Source organism: Dendropsophus ebraccatus, chromosome 9, assembly GCF_027789765.1.
Source record: "Dendropsophus ebraccatus isolate aDenEbr1 chromosome 9, aDenEbr1.pat, whole genome shotgun sequence".
Lineage (NCBI taxonomy): Eukaryota > Metazoa > Chordata > Amphibia > Anura > Hylidae > Dendropsophus > Dendropsophus ebraccatus.
The window spans coordinates 74,329,252-74,348,911 of NC_091462.1; the positions used below are offsets into that span (position 1 = coordinate 74,329,252).

A 19,660-nucleotide genomic window follows, 5' to 3' on the forward strand; every position below is an offset into this window, starting at 1 on the left:
AAGCGCAGTGATGAGACTCCACCCTCTTTGACTCATGGGAAATTTGGGCAACATTAGGAAACATATCAGTGTGAAAATACGTATGACAGACAGACAACCTGCGCAAGCTAAATCTATTAAAATAGGTGTATACAATGAATACTCTATTTTATTATTTAATAATAGCTTATGCTGCACTTAATAAAAAATCCCTGTCGTGGCAAGTTGCTCTTTGCAATAATTAGTTAAATGGAAAACAAAATGGTTTTCTTTTCAAGGCATTTGTGTTGTTTGCTCAGTTGTACATGCTGTTTCTGTGCCATCTCTTAGCAGGTAGGTCATGTTCATAGAGTGCTGTAACACCTAATGTTGTTTACAATGTCTGCTATCTGGAAATAATAAAGTGGCATGTCATGAGCTCCGGGATGTCACATGGAGCACTTTTCCTGCGCTAAGATAACTACAACAACGTTCCACAAGTGATTAACCAGTTACGGAATAGATCCCAAATTACTGGCATCATTCTGCAGGAAGACCATGTGATATAGCTGTATATAAGTGACTTTAAGCTGTGCAGAGCACTCTCCTGGGCTCCCATTAGCTATGTTGTGGTGCATACATTTATGCTTCTCCGTAGTTGATGGCATTGCTGATGATGATCAGGTGCACAGTTCACGCTGAAGGCATGGCTCTGCTGCTGCCAGAGTGCCGTACTCAACATCACTGGTTTTATAGAGACTCACCCACAGCAAAATGCATCCCTTATCTGCCAAGAGGTTAGGACGGAGGTGTGGGTAATATCTGTACACTGCCTGATTTTTTTAAAATTTGCTGGGTACTGTGTTTGGGCTGAGAGCCGGGTCACAGAAAGGCGATTACGAAGGTGAAGAGTACTTGATATCGCACATTTATGTTTTAGAACATGTTTTAAAATCTCATTGTTCATCCTTCCACATCCTCATGGCTAAGGAAATGTCTGGAATCCATCTGTGTAGAAGTTCTCATATGATACAAATGTGCAAAAGATAGAGCCGACGGATAGATGGAGCCCTGGATTTAGAACTGCTATCAACAAGGATTTTCAGAACTACTGTATATTGGCCCATCTGATACATATGATTGTTTATTAATCAATCAGGCTTTTTTTGTCAAGCAACCTATCACAGCTCAGAAGGCAGTGGGCAGGCGGAGCATATGGGTGCATTGGGGTGGAGGGCAGTAGTCCACTCCCCAGTGCACCTAATTTACATATTATTAACATGGTGGATTTAACTAACACAATGCTGAGGATGAAAGTAAGAAAATTACCTTCATTCTCAGCATCCCTGACCCTATGGGGACATAAGTTAGAGTCTTCAATTCTGTTCTTAGTTTCCCTATAAAGGAGTATTCCTATTTCAGACATTTATAACATATCCTTAAGATATGCCAGAGGGGCCCACACCTACCTCTTACAAAAGACACCCATCCTCCTAGATTCAGGGGTCGGGATTCCTAAGACTGTTTAGCTTTAAAAACTTCCCTAGACCTAGAAGCTTTTATGTAAAAAAAAAAATGCTTTTATTTGTATCGCACCAACTGATTCCACAGCACTTTACATAGTTTGCCAATTTTGGCCCCTATCTGTATATTTTGAAAGGAAACCGGAGTACCGGAGGAAACCCACACAAACTTTTTGCAGATGTTGAACGCAGGATCCCAGCGCTGCAAGGTTACAGCAATAACCATTGAGCCACCGAGCTGCCCACAAACAGTGTGCACCGCCAGTTACGTAATATACGTAACTTCTGGTCACTTTTGTGCGAGTTACGGAAACGGCAAGGATCAACCAGCCCAGCTGTTTCTGCATTGCTAGTCACTTGTGCCGCCTCAGACAGGCCGAGGGCATGGGGAGGGATGCCTTATTCTACAGATAGAAAAAGGCCTTACCTCTAGGACCCAAACCTTCCAGACATGTATGGCATATTCTGTGGGTATTTATACATGTCTGATATGGGAAATAGCCCTTTCAGTTGTGGAACACAATATATATTTTTGGCTTGGTAATCGTACTTATTCTCAATAAGCCTAAATCTAAAGTCTATCGGCCTTTCACATGATATGTAGCTGAAACAGTTTGCCCATTCAATTTTAGTATTATTTTCCATGGTTTTTATAGCATGATCACAAGTCAAACCTTCAGATATAATGGGAGATGCCTGCCAAGTTGTTCATCTTTTTGATATGTAAATGGCCCTCGTATAGTCGTGCGGTTGTATCGATGTATGCCAGCTGTCTTTTTTTGTTACAAATGTAGACAGGGTGAAAGAAGCAGCTGTATTTCAAGACACATTTAAATAATGTAGTAAAAATCTGCATCTGCAATTTTCCAGTGTTTTTTTGATTTGCAGCAAAGGACATAAGTATATTATTCCCAGTTAGAAGTTTTGGCTCAGGTACATATGTTTTTCCTTTTTTATCTAATGATGCAGAGGCCACAAATGAAAGGAGACAATCCTGTGTAATAAAAGTAGACAGACGTTTGCCAATCACGAGGTGCTTCCCCAATGAATTAGCAATTGTCTTTTTACCTTTAATATCTGATGCCCCCCTTTCCCCTCTTCTTTGACAAATGTTTATTAGGGTGCATATACCCCCTTAAAGTCACAGTCATTGGTCAGTTGAGGTCCTATGATTAGAGATGATTTAACGGGGTTCGCGTTCGAGTCCATCCAAACCCGAACTTTCGGCATTTGATTAGCTGGGGCTGCTGAACTTTGATAAAACTCTAAGGTTGTCTGGAAAACATGGATACAGCCAATGACTATATCCATGTTTTCCACATAGCCTTAGGGCTTTATCCAACTTCAGCAGCCCCCGCTAATCAAATGCCGAAAGTTCGGGTTCGGATGGACTCGCTCGAGGTTCGCTCATCTCTACCTATGATTCAACAACACCGCTTGTAACTAAACAGACTCACAGAATGGGGTGTATACATATCTTTTAATGGGATACTATGATGCAGCAAGCCACCAGAAGCCAAACTATGTAGACACACAGAGACTTCAAAATATTAGGACTACAACAAGCCAAATAAGAAAGGGAACGTAATCTCACCAGTTCTAGATGTCTTTGTTCTAGTCATAGGTATTGTCTAATGACTGTGTTGCAGAGGTAGGTATGTTGCCAGTTCAGGTTTCGGGACACACTGACCCTGTTGAACCTTAGAACCTCCCTCCCGCTCACTTCAGAAGAAGCAGGATTTCTGTGTCCATTATAATCTTTGGAGGGGAGACGGGCGGGGGGGACAAGTGATCACAGAGAGGAGAATAAACAGTTCTGCACAACACACCATCCTACAATCTTATCTCACCAAGTTCCCAGAGCAGCACTGAGCTTTATGACCTGTGATTCCGGCATTTTATGTGCCGAGACTCCAAACTGCACAGGCCGCTTGTCTCCTCTTCATGCTCCTTCATCCCTCTCTCGGACCCTCCCCCCTATAGGTTATAATGGACTCAGCAAATAATGCACAGATAAAAAGTATGGAGGGGGCTGCAAAACAGCTTTTTGACTACAGAAAGAGGCTTTTTTGCCTAATAAAACCTATTACAGAGTTTCTTAAAATCGCTTGTACTATTGCTTTCTGCAACAATATTTTAAATGACGGTTACACTTTAAGAGCGGCCAGTGTAACAGCAACTGAGGGACCCAAAACTGACCTGAAAGCAAAAGCTTTATTTGCATACAATGTGATTGCTGTTAAAGATACAGAAAGTTAACAGGAAAAGAGCCATTTACCCACTCTGTAAGGTACTGGGGCTGTTTGGTTGGCACAAATATGCTGGCAGGTTCTCCTAAATATAATATATAATAAATGCTGGCCATGACCAGAGGTGTAGCTAGGCTCTCCTGCACCCCGCCCCCCCCGTATGCGCAGCACAGGGGGGCCCATGTGTGTGTATATATATATATTTTTTTTAATGAAGTTTAGATTCGGTCATCTCTACCGCCAGCACTAGTGTGGTGTTCACAATATGGGATACGTAATGTCATATTTACTGTGTACCTGGAATAACTTAACAAAGAAAATGGGGCCTGCAACACCAAATAATGAGAATAACAAAAAAGGGGGAGGGGTGCTTCCTAAGACAAAACAATGCAAAAATAGTACCATAAAGAGAAGGAAATGTCTAATATAGGAGCACACCCAAAGTCAAATATGTCAAAAAACACAGTAAAGTTTATTAAGCATATATCAAAAAATACAAAAAACATACAAAAATGGCAAAGAAAAGCAGATCCCTGCACATTAAAAACATTTAAAATTCCCAAAGAGGGAAAACATGGTGGGACCCACACTGTAGTGGGGGACCCCGGGGCCAGCAAATGGTCATACAATACAGCTCAAATTACGCTCAGAAATAATAATCCAAAAATATATAAACCACATGAGATAACAAACAGTGAAAAAGTAAAAAATCATGTCACCGAACATAGAGGGAGAAGAGCGACTCGTGTTACGCGTCACTTTTCACTGGAACTTCGTCAGGGAGATTTTTTACTTTTTCACTGTTTGTTATCTCATATTGTAGTCACCATTCACATTATCCATATATTTTTCCACTTGCTTTGTTGTGTTATATTGGGACACTTTATACTCTTTATTATCTTTTCATGTGGTTTATATATTTTTGGATTATTATTTCTGAGGGTAATTTTAGCTGTATTGTATGACCGTTTGCTGGCCCGGGGGTCCCCCACTACAGTGTGGGTCCCACCATGTTTTCCCTCTTTAGGGATCTTCTTTTCTTTGCCATTTTTGTATGTTTTTTGTATTTTTTGATATATGCTTAATAAACTTTATTGTGTTTTTTGACGTATTTGACTTTGGGTGTTCTCCTATATTAGACGTTTCCTTCTCTTTATGGTACTATCTTGTGTACCTGGAATGTTCCCATTTAAAATTTGGTCCCTAAGTACCTCAACGTAGGCGCCGATGTCTCCCCTCCCTGCTGTCTGTACCTGAGGAGGCGCCGTTGTCTCCGCTCCCTGCTGTCTGTACCTGTGAATTAGGAGGCGGCATTGTCTCCCCTCCCTGCTGTCTGTCCCTGAGGAGGCGCCGTTGTCTCCGCTCCCTGCTGTCTGTACCTGTGAATTAGGAGGCGACGTTGTCTCTGTTCCCTGCTGTCTGTACCTGACGAGACGCTGTTGTCTCCGCTCCCTGCTGTCTGTACCTGAGGTGACGCCGTTGTCTCCGCTCCCTGCTGTTTGTACCTGTGAATTAGGAGGCAAAGCTTCCTGATCTATCTCCAGTGTGACACCCAGTGTAATGTGATTCTATGGTGCCGTCTCCTAATGCACAGATACGCTCAGCAGTAGAGTTGATCAAACTTCGGGAAATCCTCGGTTCGATTGAACTCGAACATTCACAAACCTGCCGCATTAGATTGCTGATGCCTTCCCGGTCCATGGGTAAGGAGGAGAGTACCCAGCTATTACAAAGGCTGAATCCCGGAATTTCAGTCGGTACTCGGGCACTCTCCTCCTTCCCCATGGACCGGGAAGGCATCACCAATCTAATGCGGCAGGTTCATGAATGTTCGAGTTCTATAGAACCTAGAATTTCCCGAGGTTCGATCAACTCCACTCAGCAGCGGAGACAACAGCAGTAACACCTCCAGTAAGGTATGCCATCACCAAATTTAAAATAGAAATCATTTAGAAAAATGACTCTTGTATCATGGTCGTTGTATATACAGATACAGGTGCTTTATAGATTGGCATAGGGAACCTTGCCTCACCAGCTGTTGCAAAACTACAACTCCCATCATACATAGACAGTCAAAGCTAAAACTTTGGCTGTCCAGACATGATGGGAGTTGTAGTTCTGCAACAGCTGGAGAGCTGAGCTTCCCTACCCCTGCAGATACTAGGTAAGGTTTATATAAATGTGATATATATTTGGATAGGGCAGTTATTAAGGGGTTAAGTATGGAATAATGTACAGCCAGACCCCTAAATAGACATTGGACCCCAACTCTCTTGTGTGCCCCCCCCCATCCCAGACAAGTGTCACCCTCCCCTCCCCAGACTGTACACCCCTGATTGTCCTCCCCTTCCCACACACCTGTATCTTCTTTCTTTCTCCTCCATAGTGCAGTGTACATACAGGACCTGCGGTGACATCATAGTCATATGTCAAGGTCCTTCACCATCTCTTTACTGTACTGTCTCCTGGCTGCTGTTTAGCCCTAATTTGCGCAAAATCGCGGTAAAAACGCTATTATATTAATTATAGCTAATCAGGAGACAGTACAGTATGGACAATTCCTCTTTTGATGAAGTAAAAACTGTCCCCTGCCTCCTCACAATGAACGCAGGAGGCTTCCAGGCTGCCTCATCCACTGTGATTCTTCTCTCTCTGCCCCCTGTGGTGGCGCCCCCCCTGGTCTCTGCCCCCCCTGCCCCCTCCAGCTTCGGCCCTGCCATGACAATACCCTATAATTCCAATTTAAACCATTAAAAACATGAATACAAAAGAATAAAACATACTAATTATTAAAAATGCACCTAATGCTGCTGGTATTAATCTGTGTCAGATCATTATGAATCCACAAAACCTTTATTGCTTATTGTGAAATCATTAGTAAAATCCCTTCTTATTACCCTGCATTAAAGTATTCATTCAGGTTTTCATAGAATATCCTCAGTCGTACTGGGGAAATCCACCCAAAATGTTCAGTATGTTTTGTTACAACATAAGAAGTCCTTTACAAATCTATTTAACTTTATGACACCAGTTAATTGGAAAGAAAAAAGGTAACATTCTAGATTGGTACTGAACTGGTTTGATGGTTTGGACATTTGTTTTAACAGATATTTATAATAGAATATAAAGGAGAGCAATGAGACTTCAATTGTTTAACCCTAATTTTCCTGGAATAACAAAAATGGCACAGCCTAGAGTTATAAGGAAATCCTATGGTGAACAATTGTTGTTTTAAAGGGAGATGTAACTAGACATGACAGGAGAGGTGACAAATCTTTAAAAAAAATTACACATTTACTTGCTGCTAACGGACACTATTAGATAGAACATAAGGGGGCTGTCCCATTGGAAGTTATCATCTATCGTAGGATTGAGGATGACTGCCTGATCATAGGGGTCTGAGTGGAGTAGAGCGCATGGCTATTTCCAGCAGCCGCTAGAGACTGAGTGGTGTCCCAGACAATCAGACCCCAAAAATGGGACATAGTTAAAAAAAATAATGATTCTGCGTCATTAAGGCAAGCTTCCTGTTTCTTCCTACTATATCTTGGACAGGTCCCCTCTTTAGGCTTTGTCCATACTTGTCTTCCTTCTTTTCCATTTTTTGAGTCCGAATATCATAGCATGTGGCATTGTTCTCTCCAGCGGAATTTTTTTTTAACCTAACAGACCCATTATATGTCAAAGAGAGCCATAAGCAAATCAGTTTGACTCTTTAAAACCATTTATAGTGTCCTATCTGTCATGGATCTTGTGAACATAGAAGCCATGATACAACAGTATGAAAGTCGTTTCTATGGTGATTTTCTTACTTGTTTTACTTATATAACACATTTTACATTTAAAGGGGTGTCCCAGCATTACAGAGTTACTGGTAATTAGATATATAAACCCAATATTTCTAACTGTTATGTTTAGTTGTCACCAATAGCAATGCTTTCTGCCTCGTTTGGTACACTCCCTCAGGCCCAAAAGTTTAGTACTTCTTTACATCCACATATGGTGTCATCTTGGCTGTTTCCCCCGACCCCTGAGATGACATCGTCCTTATCTAGTCCCAGGGGGTTTGACTTGATCCCACTTCCTGAACAACATCACCATCTCCAACCAGCCCCAGATGTGTATAAATGTTTGACCAGTCAGGGTCTCAGGGCCCACTGATCCTTAGATATAGCTAGGAGAAGCGTGTGGCAGTGCGCTTCACTCTCTGGGTCTCTTGCAGGATTTGTGCTTCATAGACTTATAATTGAGCCCATTTCTTGCAATCAGATGGACTGAGCACCAAGAAGCGAAGGGAAGCGCTACATCAATATCCTACATCAATATCTGGTGATCAGTGAGGGTTTCAGCACTGAGACCAAGACAAAACTTTTTAAAATGACACTAACACTTTATTCATTACATTTCTTATCTTTGTAGGCTTTAGATCAGAAAACCATATCATCTTCTCCCCCAAGTCTTTCCCATGCCATACCAGGAATTTACACTGGTAAATGTAAGTGTATTTGATTATTTGTATTTTTTTGCATGTCTTGATGCTGATAATGTGAATCTCTATGTGTGACTATATATACAATTCTAGTGCTCTTTTACTGTTAGCTTTCTCTTATCATAGTTAATTTACGTCCTGCAGTAGTTGTCAGGCAGACTGATACGTGATAGCCTGAGGGTAGGCTCTAGAGGCATAGTCTCTTACTAAGGTTATTATTGGTAGAATAGAACATAACTGAAACAGAAACAAGGCTGCAAAGACTGACCTTCAAGGACATAGATTAGTATTTATGGGTGCTGCTCTTTTTGCCAGTTTCCCCCCATAAATGAATAGGACAAATATATGCAGCAGTTTGCAACAAATCTGCATAACCGTTTTAGTATCACAGTAGATTATACGCTGCACTACGGATTATGTCTATGAATAAATGTCTATGGTACCTAATTTTTTGCAGCAGATTGTTATACCACTGCAAGCATGTAGTGCCATAGTATTGAAAAACATAAGATATGGTGCTGGTGTTTTAGTAAAAAACAATAAAGAAATCATTCTTACCTCTCCGCGCTCCCCCGTTGTCCTTTGGTGGTGTCATCAGGTCCCTCACCTACTGACAGCGCGCTCAGCTAATCACTGGTTGTTTCTGGACAGGGCAGCGACTTCTTTATGCCAATCTAAGTGGCCCGGCTGCGCACCATTGTTGGTTCAGTGGCACGGATCAGCTACCTGCTGTGGGATTACAGGAAGCCGATCCATTCTACAGGCAGTCCAGGGCCTCTTCTAGGCCTCCCAGGGTGCCTGTACTTGACAATTGCTACAGGCTGCCGAGATAATGGATCAATGCAGTACACATGTGCTGCGTTGATCCCTATCAACAGGTAATATTTGCTGATATATATATATATATATATACACATCCCATAATAAAAGTTTAACTCACCCCCTTTCCTCCTATTTACCTACAGTTTGATTTGTTGGCTCACCCAGCTTGCATCCACTCTCTACGACCAGGCCATATTGTATCTTATTCCCTGGTGCTGTCAAACTTTTTCCATTGGCAGACTCCCCTGGTGGCTGGTTATCTCCCCAAGAACAAAGGGGTGAGCAGGTGAAATCCATTATGCCCCCAAGTTTAAAAGAGTACCTGTCGTTATAAATATCTTTTGACATGTCATCAGGCATTTCAGAAGTTATTGATTGCAGTCTCCCTGCTGAGACCCACTGCAATACAAAGATATAGCCAGGGAGAGAGCGTGACACTTTAGCCTCATAGACTCATAGAATTGGTGAGCGGCCAGGGAGTGGATCTTACTGTTGCCTCGCTCTCTCCCCGGCTGTATCATCGTATCGCATCACAGCGCAATAACACTGTAATCAATAACTTATGACATGTCAAAAATTATTTATGACAACAGGTACTTTTTAAGAGTTAAAACTAGTAGATCTTGATCTTAAACCACCAAGCTGTTTTTGGCTCACTTCAACAACAAAGTGGGGAAACTGGATTATGCTTGCCTTACTATTAACACATTTCTATCTGTTTATATTACTATTTGTCTGCAGAAGTATGCATTAATATTATCACTGTCTTCTTTTAGGTCTTCAGTTAAATTTTACCATGACATGGGGAGACCTGCATTACCTTGGCCTTACAGGACTAGAAGTTGTGGGATCCGATGGGGAAGCTTTACCCCTAAACATGGATATTATGACAGCCTGCCCCCGAGATCTCAGTGTGCTTCCTGAGTACCAAGATGACAGCAGAACTTTAGACAAGTATGTTGGAACGCAATGTTAAAGTGTTACTGTCATTTAATTTTTCCCCCTCGACATGACAGCACCACGGAGAGAGGGACCCCGCCCCCTGGGACAGGAAGTATAAAAGGATTAGGCCCTCCTCTCAACCTCAGTGTGGTTTCCTGTGCCTACGGGAAGCCTGGAGTTGGGAGGCTCGGTGTAGGTCTCCTTAGGATTAGTGGGCCGGGGTTCTTCTCACCTGCTGAGGCTTTCCGGTGGGATAGCCGGAGGGGGACTTTAGGAGGTGCCGGTGTAAGCACCGTGTAAGCACCGCTTAAGCCCGACTTCACCACACATACCGCATTCAGGAGGCGGTAGGGCCGGACTGGAACCCTCAGAGTTTGCCAGTGGCAGCCGGGGGGTTTTTCCTTTTGCAGGGGACTGACCGCAGACCGAGGCGGGATCCGTCCGGAGCGTGCGTTCCACGCTGTATTCCACTTCCGGTTCGGCGTGCAGGACTTCCGGTGACGTCGCGTGGTTACGTGGCGGGGAGTTCCGCGGCGCACAGGATGTGACGTAGGACGCCGGATAAAGCAAGCCATGCGCAGTGGTGAGGTCGGCCGGCAGACTCACAGCTGATGCAGCCATGAGTTCCAGCAGCGAGGCAAGGAAGGATTCATCTGGTGCTCCTGCCTCTTCCCGGGTACTGACTCTCCTCCCCTGGTAGGGGTGGTAAGATGTGGAAATACTGCAGGCCTTAAGCCTAATAGTTTGTTTTTTTGTTTTCATTACATGTGTAGGAATCTTCCAGAAAGTCTAAGACTTCCCATAAACATAAGGAATGTAGAGTTTGTAAAGGACGACTTAGTTCAAGCTATGAAAAACCAACTTGTGAGGACTGTATTAATAAATTAGTGGCTGCTCAGGTGCCCTCTTTAGAGTCTATCCTATCATCAGTTAAAGACATGATTACGGGAATGCAAAGTTCTTCTGGGAGCACTCCTACTGCGACTCCAGTATGTACCCCGGGGCCATCTCATGGGGTTTCCACCGTTTCCATTTCTGACCAGGAGGAAGGGGCAGCTAATGAGGAGGAAGCAGAAGAGGCTGAGGAATCTGACACGGATATTGGGATCAAATCCTTATTTTCTTTAGATGATGTATGTACGCTGGTTAAGGAAGTTCGCTCCACAATGAACATTGAGGACCCTAGGGAGCCTAAGTCCATACAGGACATAATGTTCGGTGGTTTGGAAGAAAAAAAGAGGAAGGTCTTTCCTGTACATAAAAATGTGTCAGCCCTTATACAAAGGGAATGGAACAGGCCAGGGAAGAAAGGATTCGTACCTCGGGCGGTTAAAAGAAAATACCCTTTTGACGAGTCAGAAAACCCAGCTTGGAATAGAGCTCCAAAGATTGATGTTTCCATTTCTAAGATATCACGCAAAGATTCATTACCCTTTGACAACATAGGAGTACTCAAGGAACCCAAGGACAAGAAGGCAGAGGGCTTCCTTAAAAAAACCTGGGAGGCAGCAACAGGTGGTTTTAAACCTAGCATTGCAGGTACTTGCGTAGCAAGATCAATGATGGTCTGGCTCTCCCAGTTGGAGGAAGATCTCCAGTCTGACAATTTCAGAGATAAATTTACGACAGCATTGCCTCTCCTTAAAAAAATCTGCATCTTTTCTAGCTGACGCTTCTACCGATGCACTCAGATTTTCTGCTCGCTCGGCAGCCCAATCCAACTCGGCTCGTAGAGCCTTGTGGCTAAAGAATTGGTCGGGTGATGCAGTTGCTAAGGCAAAATTATGCACCATTCCCTGTGAGGGAGAATATATATTTGGATAATTTCTAGATGACTTACTTGCTAAAGCCGCGGATAGGAAGAAGGGATTTCCTATCTCCTACCAATCGAAACTATTCCAGTCCTTTCGTGGACAAGGAAAGGAAAAGTTTCAGAGAAGGAACACAGACAAGTCTACTCGAGGTAGAGGCTACAACAGGGCCAAAGGATATATGTTCTCCCAGAAGTCCGATCCTTCCAAGAAATCCTCTACACAATGACGCGTCATTTCACACAAGAATGGGAGAAAATCTGCGCCAGCACTTGGGTGCTGTGGTCTATTCAAGATGGCGTACGCTTAAATTTTGTATCCCGACCTCCCACTCGGTTCTTCATAACCAAAGGACGTCAAGAATCTTTAAAAACAGAAGTCAGGTCTCTCCTGGAAAAGAATGTGCTTATTCCGGTACCAGAATCGGAGAAAAGTCAGGGTTTCTACTCCACCTTGTTTCTGGTGAAAAAGTCGGACGAAAGCTACAGAGTAATCATAAATCTCAAACCCTTAAATCCGTATCTACGGTATCAGAGATTCAAAATGGAAACCATAAAGAGTACAGTAAACTTGCTCTTTCCAGGTTGTTTTATGGCTTCAATAGATCTCAAGGACGCCTACCTACACGCAGTGGTGGTCTTTGGCACCAAGCACCCCAAGCGATCGCTTGGGGCCCCCAACATCCAGGGGGGCCCCCACGCCCCGCTCTTGTGCTCAAGACCGCTGGACAGGGCTGCTGCCCCGCTCGCTGCTGCCATCTGAACTGTAACTATGAGCACTCGTAATGAGCGCTCATAGTTACATGCAGCAGCACTGACAGGGCGGGAGGCATTGGCTCCCTTCCTGTCAGTCACTCTTGTGGCCGCAGGAAGGGTTTTCCCTGCGGTCACAAGTGGCAGCTTTGTCCTTGTGGTGCCGGCGCTCCAGTGACATCACTGGAGCATCGGCGCCAGGACAAGGGGAGTGCGGCCTCTTGTGATCGCAGGGAAAACCCTTCCTGCAGCCACAAGAGTGAAGAGAGGAGGAGACGCCCGCACCCAGGTGAGTATAAGTGTTTGTTTTATTGTGTTATATACTATATGGGAGGGGGAGCACACAGGGCTCTGTTTAACTGCGGGAGTGCACATCGGGGGTCTATATAAATGGGGGGAGCACACAGGGGGGCTATATAACAGGGGGGCTATAGACTACTGGGGCTTCACAGAGGGGTCTATATACTACTGGGGGCAGCACACAGGGGGTCTATATACTACTTGGGGCAGCAGAATGGGGTCTATATACAACTTGGAGAGCACACAGGAGGTCTGTATCCAAGTGGGGGAGCACGCAGGGGGGCTATATACTACTGGGGGAACATACAGGGGGTCTATATACTACTTGTGAGGCGCACAGGTGGTCTATATATAACTGGGGAGCACACAGGGGTCTGTATGCTACTGGGGCAGCACACAAGGGGTCTATATAATACTGGTGGGGCACACAGGGGGTCTATATACTACTGGGGGAACATACAGGGGGTCTATATACTACTTGTGAGGCACACAGGTGGTCTATATATAACTGGGGAGCACACAGGGGTCTGTATACTACTGGGGCAGCACACAAGGGGTCTATATAATACTGGTGGGGCACACAGGGGGTCTATATACTACTGGGGAAACCACACTGGGGGTTTATTTACTACTGGAGGAGCACACAGGGGTCTATATCCAAGTGGGGGAGCACACAGGAGGTCTATATCCAAGTGTGGGAGCACACAGGGGGGCTAAATACCCCTGAGGGAGCACACAGGGGGCCTATATACTACTGGGGGAGCACACAGGGGGTCTATATACAACTGGGGCAGCACACAGGAGGTCTATATACTTCTGGGGGAGCACACGGGGGGGCTATATATAACTGGGGGAACACACAGGGGTCTATATACTACTGGTGGAAGCAAACAAGGGGTATATACTACTGGGGGCAGGACACAAGGGGTATATACTATTGGGGGCAGCACACAAGGAGTATATATTACTGGCGGTAGCGCACAAGGGGTATATACTACTGGGGGCAACACACAGTGGTCTATTGTTTTGGAACGCATGTCGAGGGGGGGGGCCCAGACATAACTTCGCTTTGGGCCCCAGAAATGCCAAGACCGCCCCTGCCTACACGTCCCGATCCACAGAGACTTTCAAAGATACCTGAGGCTGGCGATCTGGATCGACGACTCCCTGGTCCACCTACAGTTCCAGGCACTGCCCTTTGGCATCTCCATCGCTCCTCGAGTCTTCACCAAAATAGTGGCGGAAATGGCAGCCCACATAAGGGAAGAAGAAGGCATCTTTATACCATATTTAAACGATTTTCTGTTGGTAGCAGAAACAGAGGAAAAACTTCTGATAATGTTGGAAAGAACACTGTCCATCCTAAAAAAGTTCGGCTGGATTGTAAATTTCGAGAAATCTTCTCTGATTCCAGAAAACAAAAAGCTCTTTCTGGGGATCACTCTGGACTCATTGACCCAAAGGTCGTTCCTGCCCAAAGAGAAGATAGAGAAACTACAGAGTTTAACGCAACTTCTTCTCAAAAACCCGGTGACATCTATAAGGAAGGGTATGTCTCTGCTGGGATTATTCACAGCTACCATTCCAGTAGTCCCATGGGCTCAGACTCATTCTAGACCTTTGCAGGCTCAGCTCCTCGAGGCCTGGGATGGATCTCCCAGGGGTCTTGACAAGAAAATCTCCCTGTCCAAAGCTACATTAGAGAGTTTTTCCTGGTGGCTATCTAGGTCTATTCTCCTGCAGGGTCTTAGTTGGACTATTGATTCTCCAAAGGTGATAACTACAGACGCCAGCCCATCGGGTTGGGGTGCACACACCGGCCGATACAATTTTTAAGGCACCTGGGACGATGAATTTTGCCATTTATTTTGCACTTACTGTGGCAGAGTCTCGCATTAGGGGCTCTAATGTTAAGATTTTTTCAGATAATTCCACAGCAGTTTCAGTTATCAATAGACAGGGTACCACTAGAAGCCCTCTGTTATTGGACTTGTCTTATCGCATTTTTTCTTTTGCAGAACACAACCTTTTGAGTCTGTCAGCAGTCCATCTGAAGGGGGTTCTGAATATAAGAGCGGATTTTCTCAGTAGACATCAGCTTCTACAGGGGGAATGGCGCCTGAATCCTTCTGTCTTTCAGATGATCACAGATCTTTGGGGGAGGCCGGTCATAGACCTGTTCGCAACCAGGGTAAACAGACAGGTGAGACAGTTTCTTTCCTTGTCCCCAGCGGACCGGCCCCTAGGTGTAGACACTCTAAGTCAGGCCTGGGAGTGGAGTCTAATGTACGCCTTTCCTCCACTGGCCCTAATTCCCCGGGTGCTAAAAAAGATCAGGCAGGAGAAAGCTCGAGTGATTCTCATAGCTCCCTTTTGGCCTCGCAGAGCCTGGTTCTCAGGTCTCAGATCAATGTCAGTGACAGACCCTTGGGTCTTACCGGACCGTCCGGATTTACTCTCTCAGGGACCGATTTTTCATCAAGATACGAAGCAGCTGCACTTGACGGCCTGGCTTTTGAAAGGCTAATCCTTAAAAGTCATGGACTCTCGGACGAGGTCATATCTACCTTACAGCGGAGCAGGAAGCCTGTAACTTTAAAGATCTATTTTAAAATATGGAAGGCATATTTTTCCTTTTTGGGAACTAAAAAGGTTGATCTTCATTCTCCTAACATAGTGCAGATCCTAGACTTCCTACAGAAGGGTTTAGGAAAGGGCCTGAAGCCAGCTACCTTAAAGGTACACGCCTCGGCCTTAGGAGCCTTATATAACCAACAAATTGCTACTCATCCTTGGGTGGTCAGTTTCTTTAGAGCAGCAGCTAGACTCTCCCCAAGATTATCACCATCAGTTCCTCCTTGGGATCTTAGCCTAGTTTTAAAAAGTCTAACAGATGCCCCTTTTGAGCCTTTGTCTAATATATCCTTAAAGGGGTTGTCCGGCGATAAAAAATTATTCACAGAATAACACACATTACAAAGTTATACAACTTTGTAATGTATGTTATGTCTGTGAATGGCCCCCTTCCCCGTGTCCCACCACCCCCACCCGTGTACCCGGAAGTGTGGTGCGCTATACATTACCTGTCACGTGCCGACCACGGTCTCCGATCCTCAGCAGTGACGTCTTCTTCGGGAGGCCGGCGGATCTTCCCGAGTGCTGGCCGCCCTCTGCAGCGTCATCCGAAGCTCAGCCGCGATTGGCTGAGCATAACTGTGCTCAGCCAATCGCGGCTGAGCAGCTGATGACGTGGCCACGTCATCAGCCGCTCAGCCGCGATTGGCTGAGCACAGTTATGCTCAGCCAATCGCGGCTGAGCTTCGGATGACGCTGCAGAGGGCGGCCGGCACTCGGGAAGATCCGCCGGCCTCCCGAAGAAGACGTCACTGCTGAGGATCGGAGACCGTGGACGACACGAGATGCGGTGAGTATAATGCACCACACTTCCGGGTCTAGCGTGGGTGGGGGGAAACACGGGGAAGGGGGCCATTCACAGACATAACATACATTACAAAGTTGTATAACTTTGTAATGTGTGTTATTCTGTGAATAATTTTTTATCGCCGGACAACCCCTTTAAAAAATCTTACATTTAAGACCGGGCGTAAGGTCTCACAGGCTATAGTCCCTCCCTAATCTTTCTTTCATCTCTGGTATTCTCTCCGTGGTGCTGTCATGTCGAGGGGGAAAACAGGAGTTACTCACCGGGTAATGATGTTTCCTCGAGTACATGACAGCACCATTACTACCCACCCTTTTTGGTTCTTTCACGGTGTTTCACTTGGGTGTGCAGAAAAAAAAAAAAAAAAAAGAAAGTAGTAGTATAGTTGGTGATGGTCCTTTTAAAGATTAAACAATCCTGATACTAATCATGGCTGTCTCCGGTCTCTGGAATACTCACTGAGGTTGAGAGGAGGGCCTAATCCTTTTATACTTCAGGTTTCCTGTCCCAGCGGGCGGGGTCCCTCTCTCCATGGTGCTGTCATGTACTCGAGGAAACATCATTACCCGGTGAGTAACTCCTGTTTTTTTCTTTGTAGAAATCAATAGTACAAGTAATTTTTAAGAAACTCTGTAATAGATTTTATTAGGCAAAAAAGCCTCTTTCTGTGCTCCAAAAAGCTGTTTTGCAGCTTCCCCCCTGCCGTGTTTTTCTAATGCTGGATAACCGCTTTAAGAGTAATAATTTTATTTATATAGTGCCAACGTATTGTGCAGCACTTTACAATTCTGGGGTTACACGCCTAGACAAAAAATAGTCATTACGGAATCAAGTTAAACATAAGAGTTAGGACCTTGCTCGCAAGAGCTTACAATCTAGTTCCCTTAGACATTTGTTGGCTAAACATATGTGTAAGCAGAGTAGTAGTGGTTTGTATTTTTATCACTGTAAATAAGCTCTAACTGCATACACAACTAACGTATGCAGTTGGCAGAGAGCCGGCGAGTCATGTAAGGACATACTACAGTAATAAATTTTGACTGATTCTTTTTAAAAGCCACTTTATTTACCTTTTTATGTCCGTCCGATGATCCCAAATGTGTAATAATCTATGTCTGCCGCATCCTATTAAATGAATTCTGTTGATGTTTATTCCCAGCAAGCATCTGAGACCATATCCCCTTTTATATGTTGTTTCTCTAAAAGCTTTAAACATGTGGTAATAGCATACTATACAACACATATATAAGAATTTCCATTAGCTTCCTTTTCTGTAGCATTCTTGTGCTTTTTATGTTCTAGGCTCATTGATGGTATGAACATCACCAATGAGGATTCTCACATGTGGCTTATCCCATTTACCTGTGGAGAAAATCACACACTCACCATCAATTTTGATAAAGCTGAAACTGTTGCAGGACTGAGGTTTTGGAATTACAATAAATCTCCTGAAGACACCTACCGAGGGGTAATGCTTTTTAGGTTTGGTTTGTAAATGAATATAGTATCATGAGGACCCAGGGAATAAACTGTTATGAGAACCTAAACTTTACTTTCCATAACATCTCGCAAACAGCAGAGAATATACCTGCAGTGAGCACTAAAGCTTCAGCACTGCTAATGGTTTCTTTTTCCATTTTCTGGAAGCTTTTTCACATTCATTCTATTTCATTCTAATGGTTGATTATAACTTGGGGTCCACCAAGTAATTTCCTTCTACTCATTGGTTATCCTGTATTAAAAGAAGATATTCATATTTAATCAGTTTACATACACTTTTTCATTTTTTAAGCTGGGTTCCCATATGTCTGATGATCTGGCACCACCACGCCATCCAAGATCAAAGCAATGCTCTTAAACCAAGTTGCAATTTTGAAAAACTGTGAGCTAGTCTAGCTAAGTGCTCCCAATCCAAGTTACTCTTAAATTGAGGTACCACTGTATATACTGTATATAGTGTGTGTGTAAATAAATATATATTGTGGGGATCTTTAGTAGGGAGTAGCCGTGAGATAAAGCAGTCCTTATGTCAGTTCAACCAAAAACTCCAACCTGGCTTTATTGTGGCATATAAATGTTCAGGCAAACACAAAACATGGCAAAACTGTGCAAAACAGGACACAAAATAAACACCTGCCCACCTGGGCTCTAATTAAACACAGGTCTCGCCTTACTCAACAAAACAGGAATAGATAACAGCAGTGTCTGAACAGGTCAAGTGGCTTCCAGGCTTTCAGCAACCTCCAGCCTCCTGAGCTGCCTTTTCTGTGCTGGAGCAATTACTCCTACTTACACCGGTGGGCAAGGTGTGGACTGGAGTGTGGAGGGGATGGTAGGTCCCTCTACCAAACCTACCTGCCATTCTGGTAAAATCCAGGCCCGATAATACTTAAAGAGGACCAATCACCTAAATTTAACTGTCCCTGTTGTAAAAGTTCCTCTCTCCCTAAGTCTATCTCTGAACATACCGACTGTCTTTGCAGTCTGTATCTTTCTAATTTACCTAATCCATCCTAGCGGCGCAGTAAGGCCGGGCGCGGCCATCTTGATTATGTCCCTTGCGTTCCAATGGTGCGTTCCACCGTCGGACCGCAAGTGACGTCATCAAGATGGCGCCCGGCTTTACTGCACCGCTACAGAGGACTGGGTAAAGTATAAGATACAGACTGCAAAAGCAGTCTGTATCTTCAGTAATAGACTTTGTGAAGATACAGACTGCCTTTGCAGTCTGTATCTTATACTTTACCCAGTCCTCTGTAGCGGTGCTGTAAAGCCGGGCGCCATCTTGATGACGTCACTTGCGGCCCGATGGTGGAACGCACCATTGGAACGCAAGGGACGTAACCAAGATGGCCGCGCCCGGCCTTAGTGCGCCGCTAGGATGGATTAGGTAAAATATAAGATACAGACTGCAAAGGCAGTCTGTATCTTTAGAGATAAACTAAACTGTCAGTTAGGACATTTATACACAGCGATCTCGCACTGTATAGTGCGGGATCACTGTGTATTTACAGAGCGGCGGGCAAAGGCTCATGGGAGCCCTTCCCGCTGCTCGGCATGCCGGGAGTTTCCTGTCGCGCGCCAGCTCTTTTGAAAAGAGCCGGCGCGCGACAGTGAAGGGAAATGCAAATATATTAAAACCCCGGCAAAAAAATTGATTAATTATATTTACAAAAATTGATTAAAAATGAAACCTTATTAAATGGAGCAATAAAAAAAATAACATTTGGCCGTGATTGGTTCTCTTTAAGAAAAGTTCAACAGAATATCTCTACTGAACTACACAATTTTCCTGGAGTTTACCATCTCATCCCAGTTAGCAGCCTGGGTAAGATGTACACCCCCTCCAGTACCTTACCAGTCATCTGTCCA

General features: G+C 44.4%; 1 protein-coding gene across 2 annotated transcripts in view; it reads left to right on the plus strand.

Moving 5' to 3' along the window:
- Window positions 1–19,660, plus strand: part of KATNIP (katanin interacting protein) — a 128,796-nt gene that overhangs the window by 67,584 nt on the left and 41,552 nt on the right. For both annotated transcript variants that reach the window (XM_069983654.1, XM_069983655.1), the window contains exons 18-20: window positions 8,150–8,225; window positions 9,818–9,995; window positions 17,591–17,756. In XM_069983654.1, the coding sequence (XP_069839755.1) occupies window positions 8,150–8,225; window positions 9,818–9,995; window positions 17,591–17,756 (420 nt within the window). The remainder of the gene's footprint in view (window positions 1–8,149; window positions 8,226–9,817; window positions 9,996–17,590; window positions 17,757–19,660) is intronic.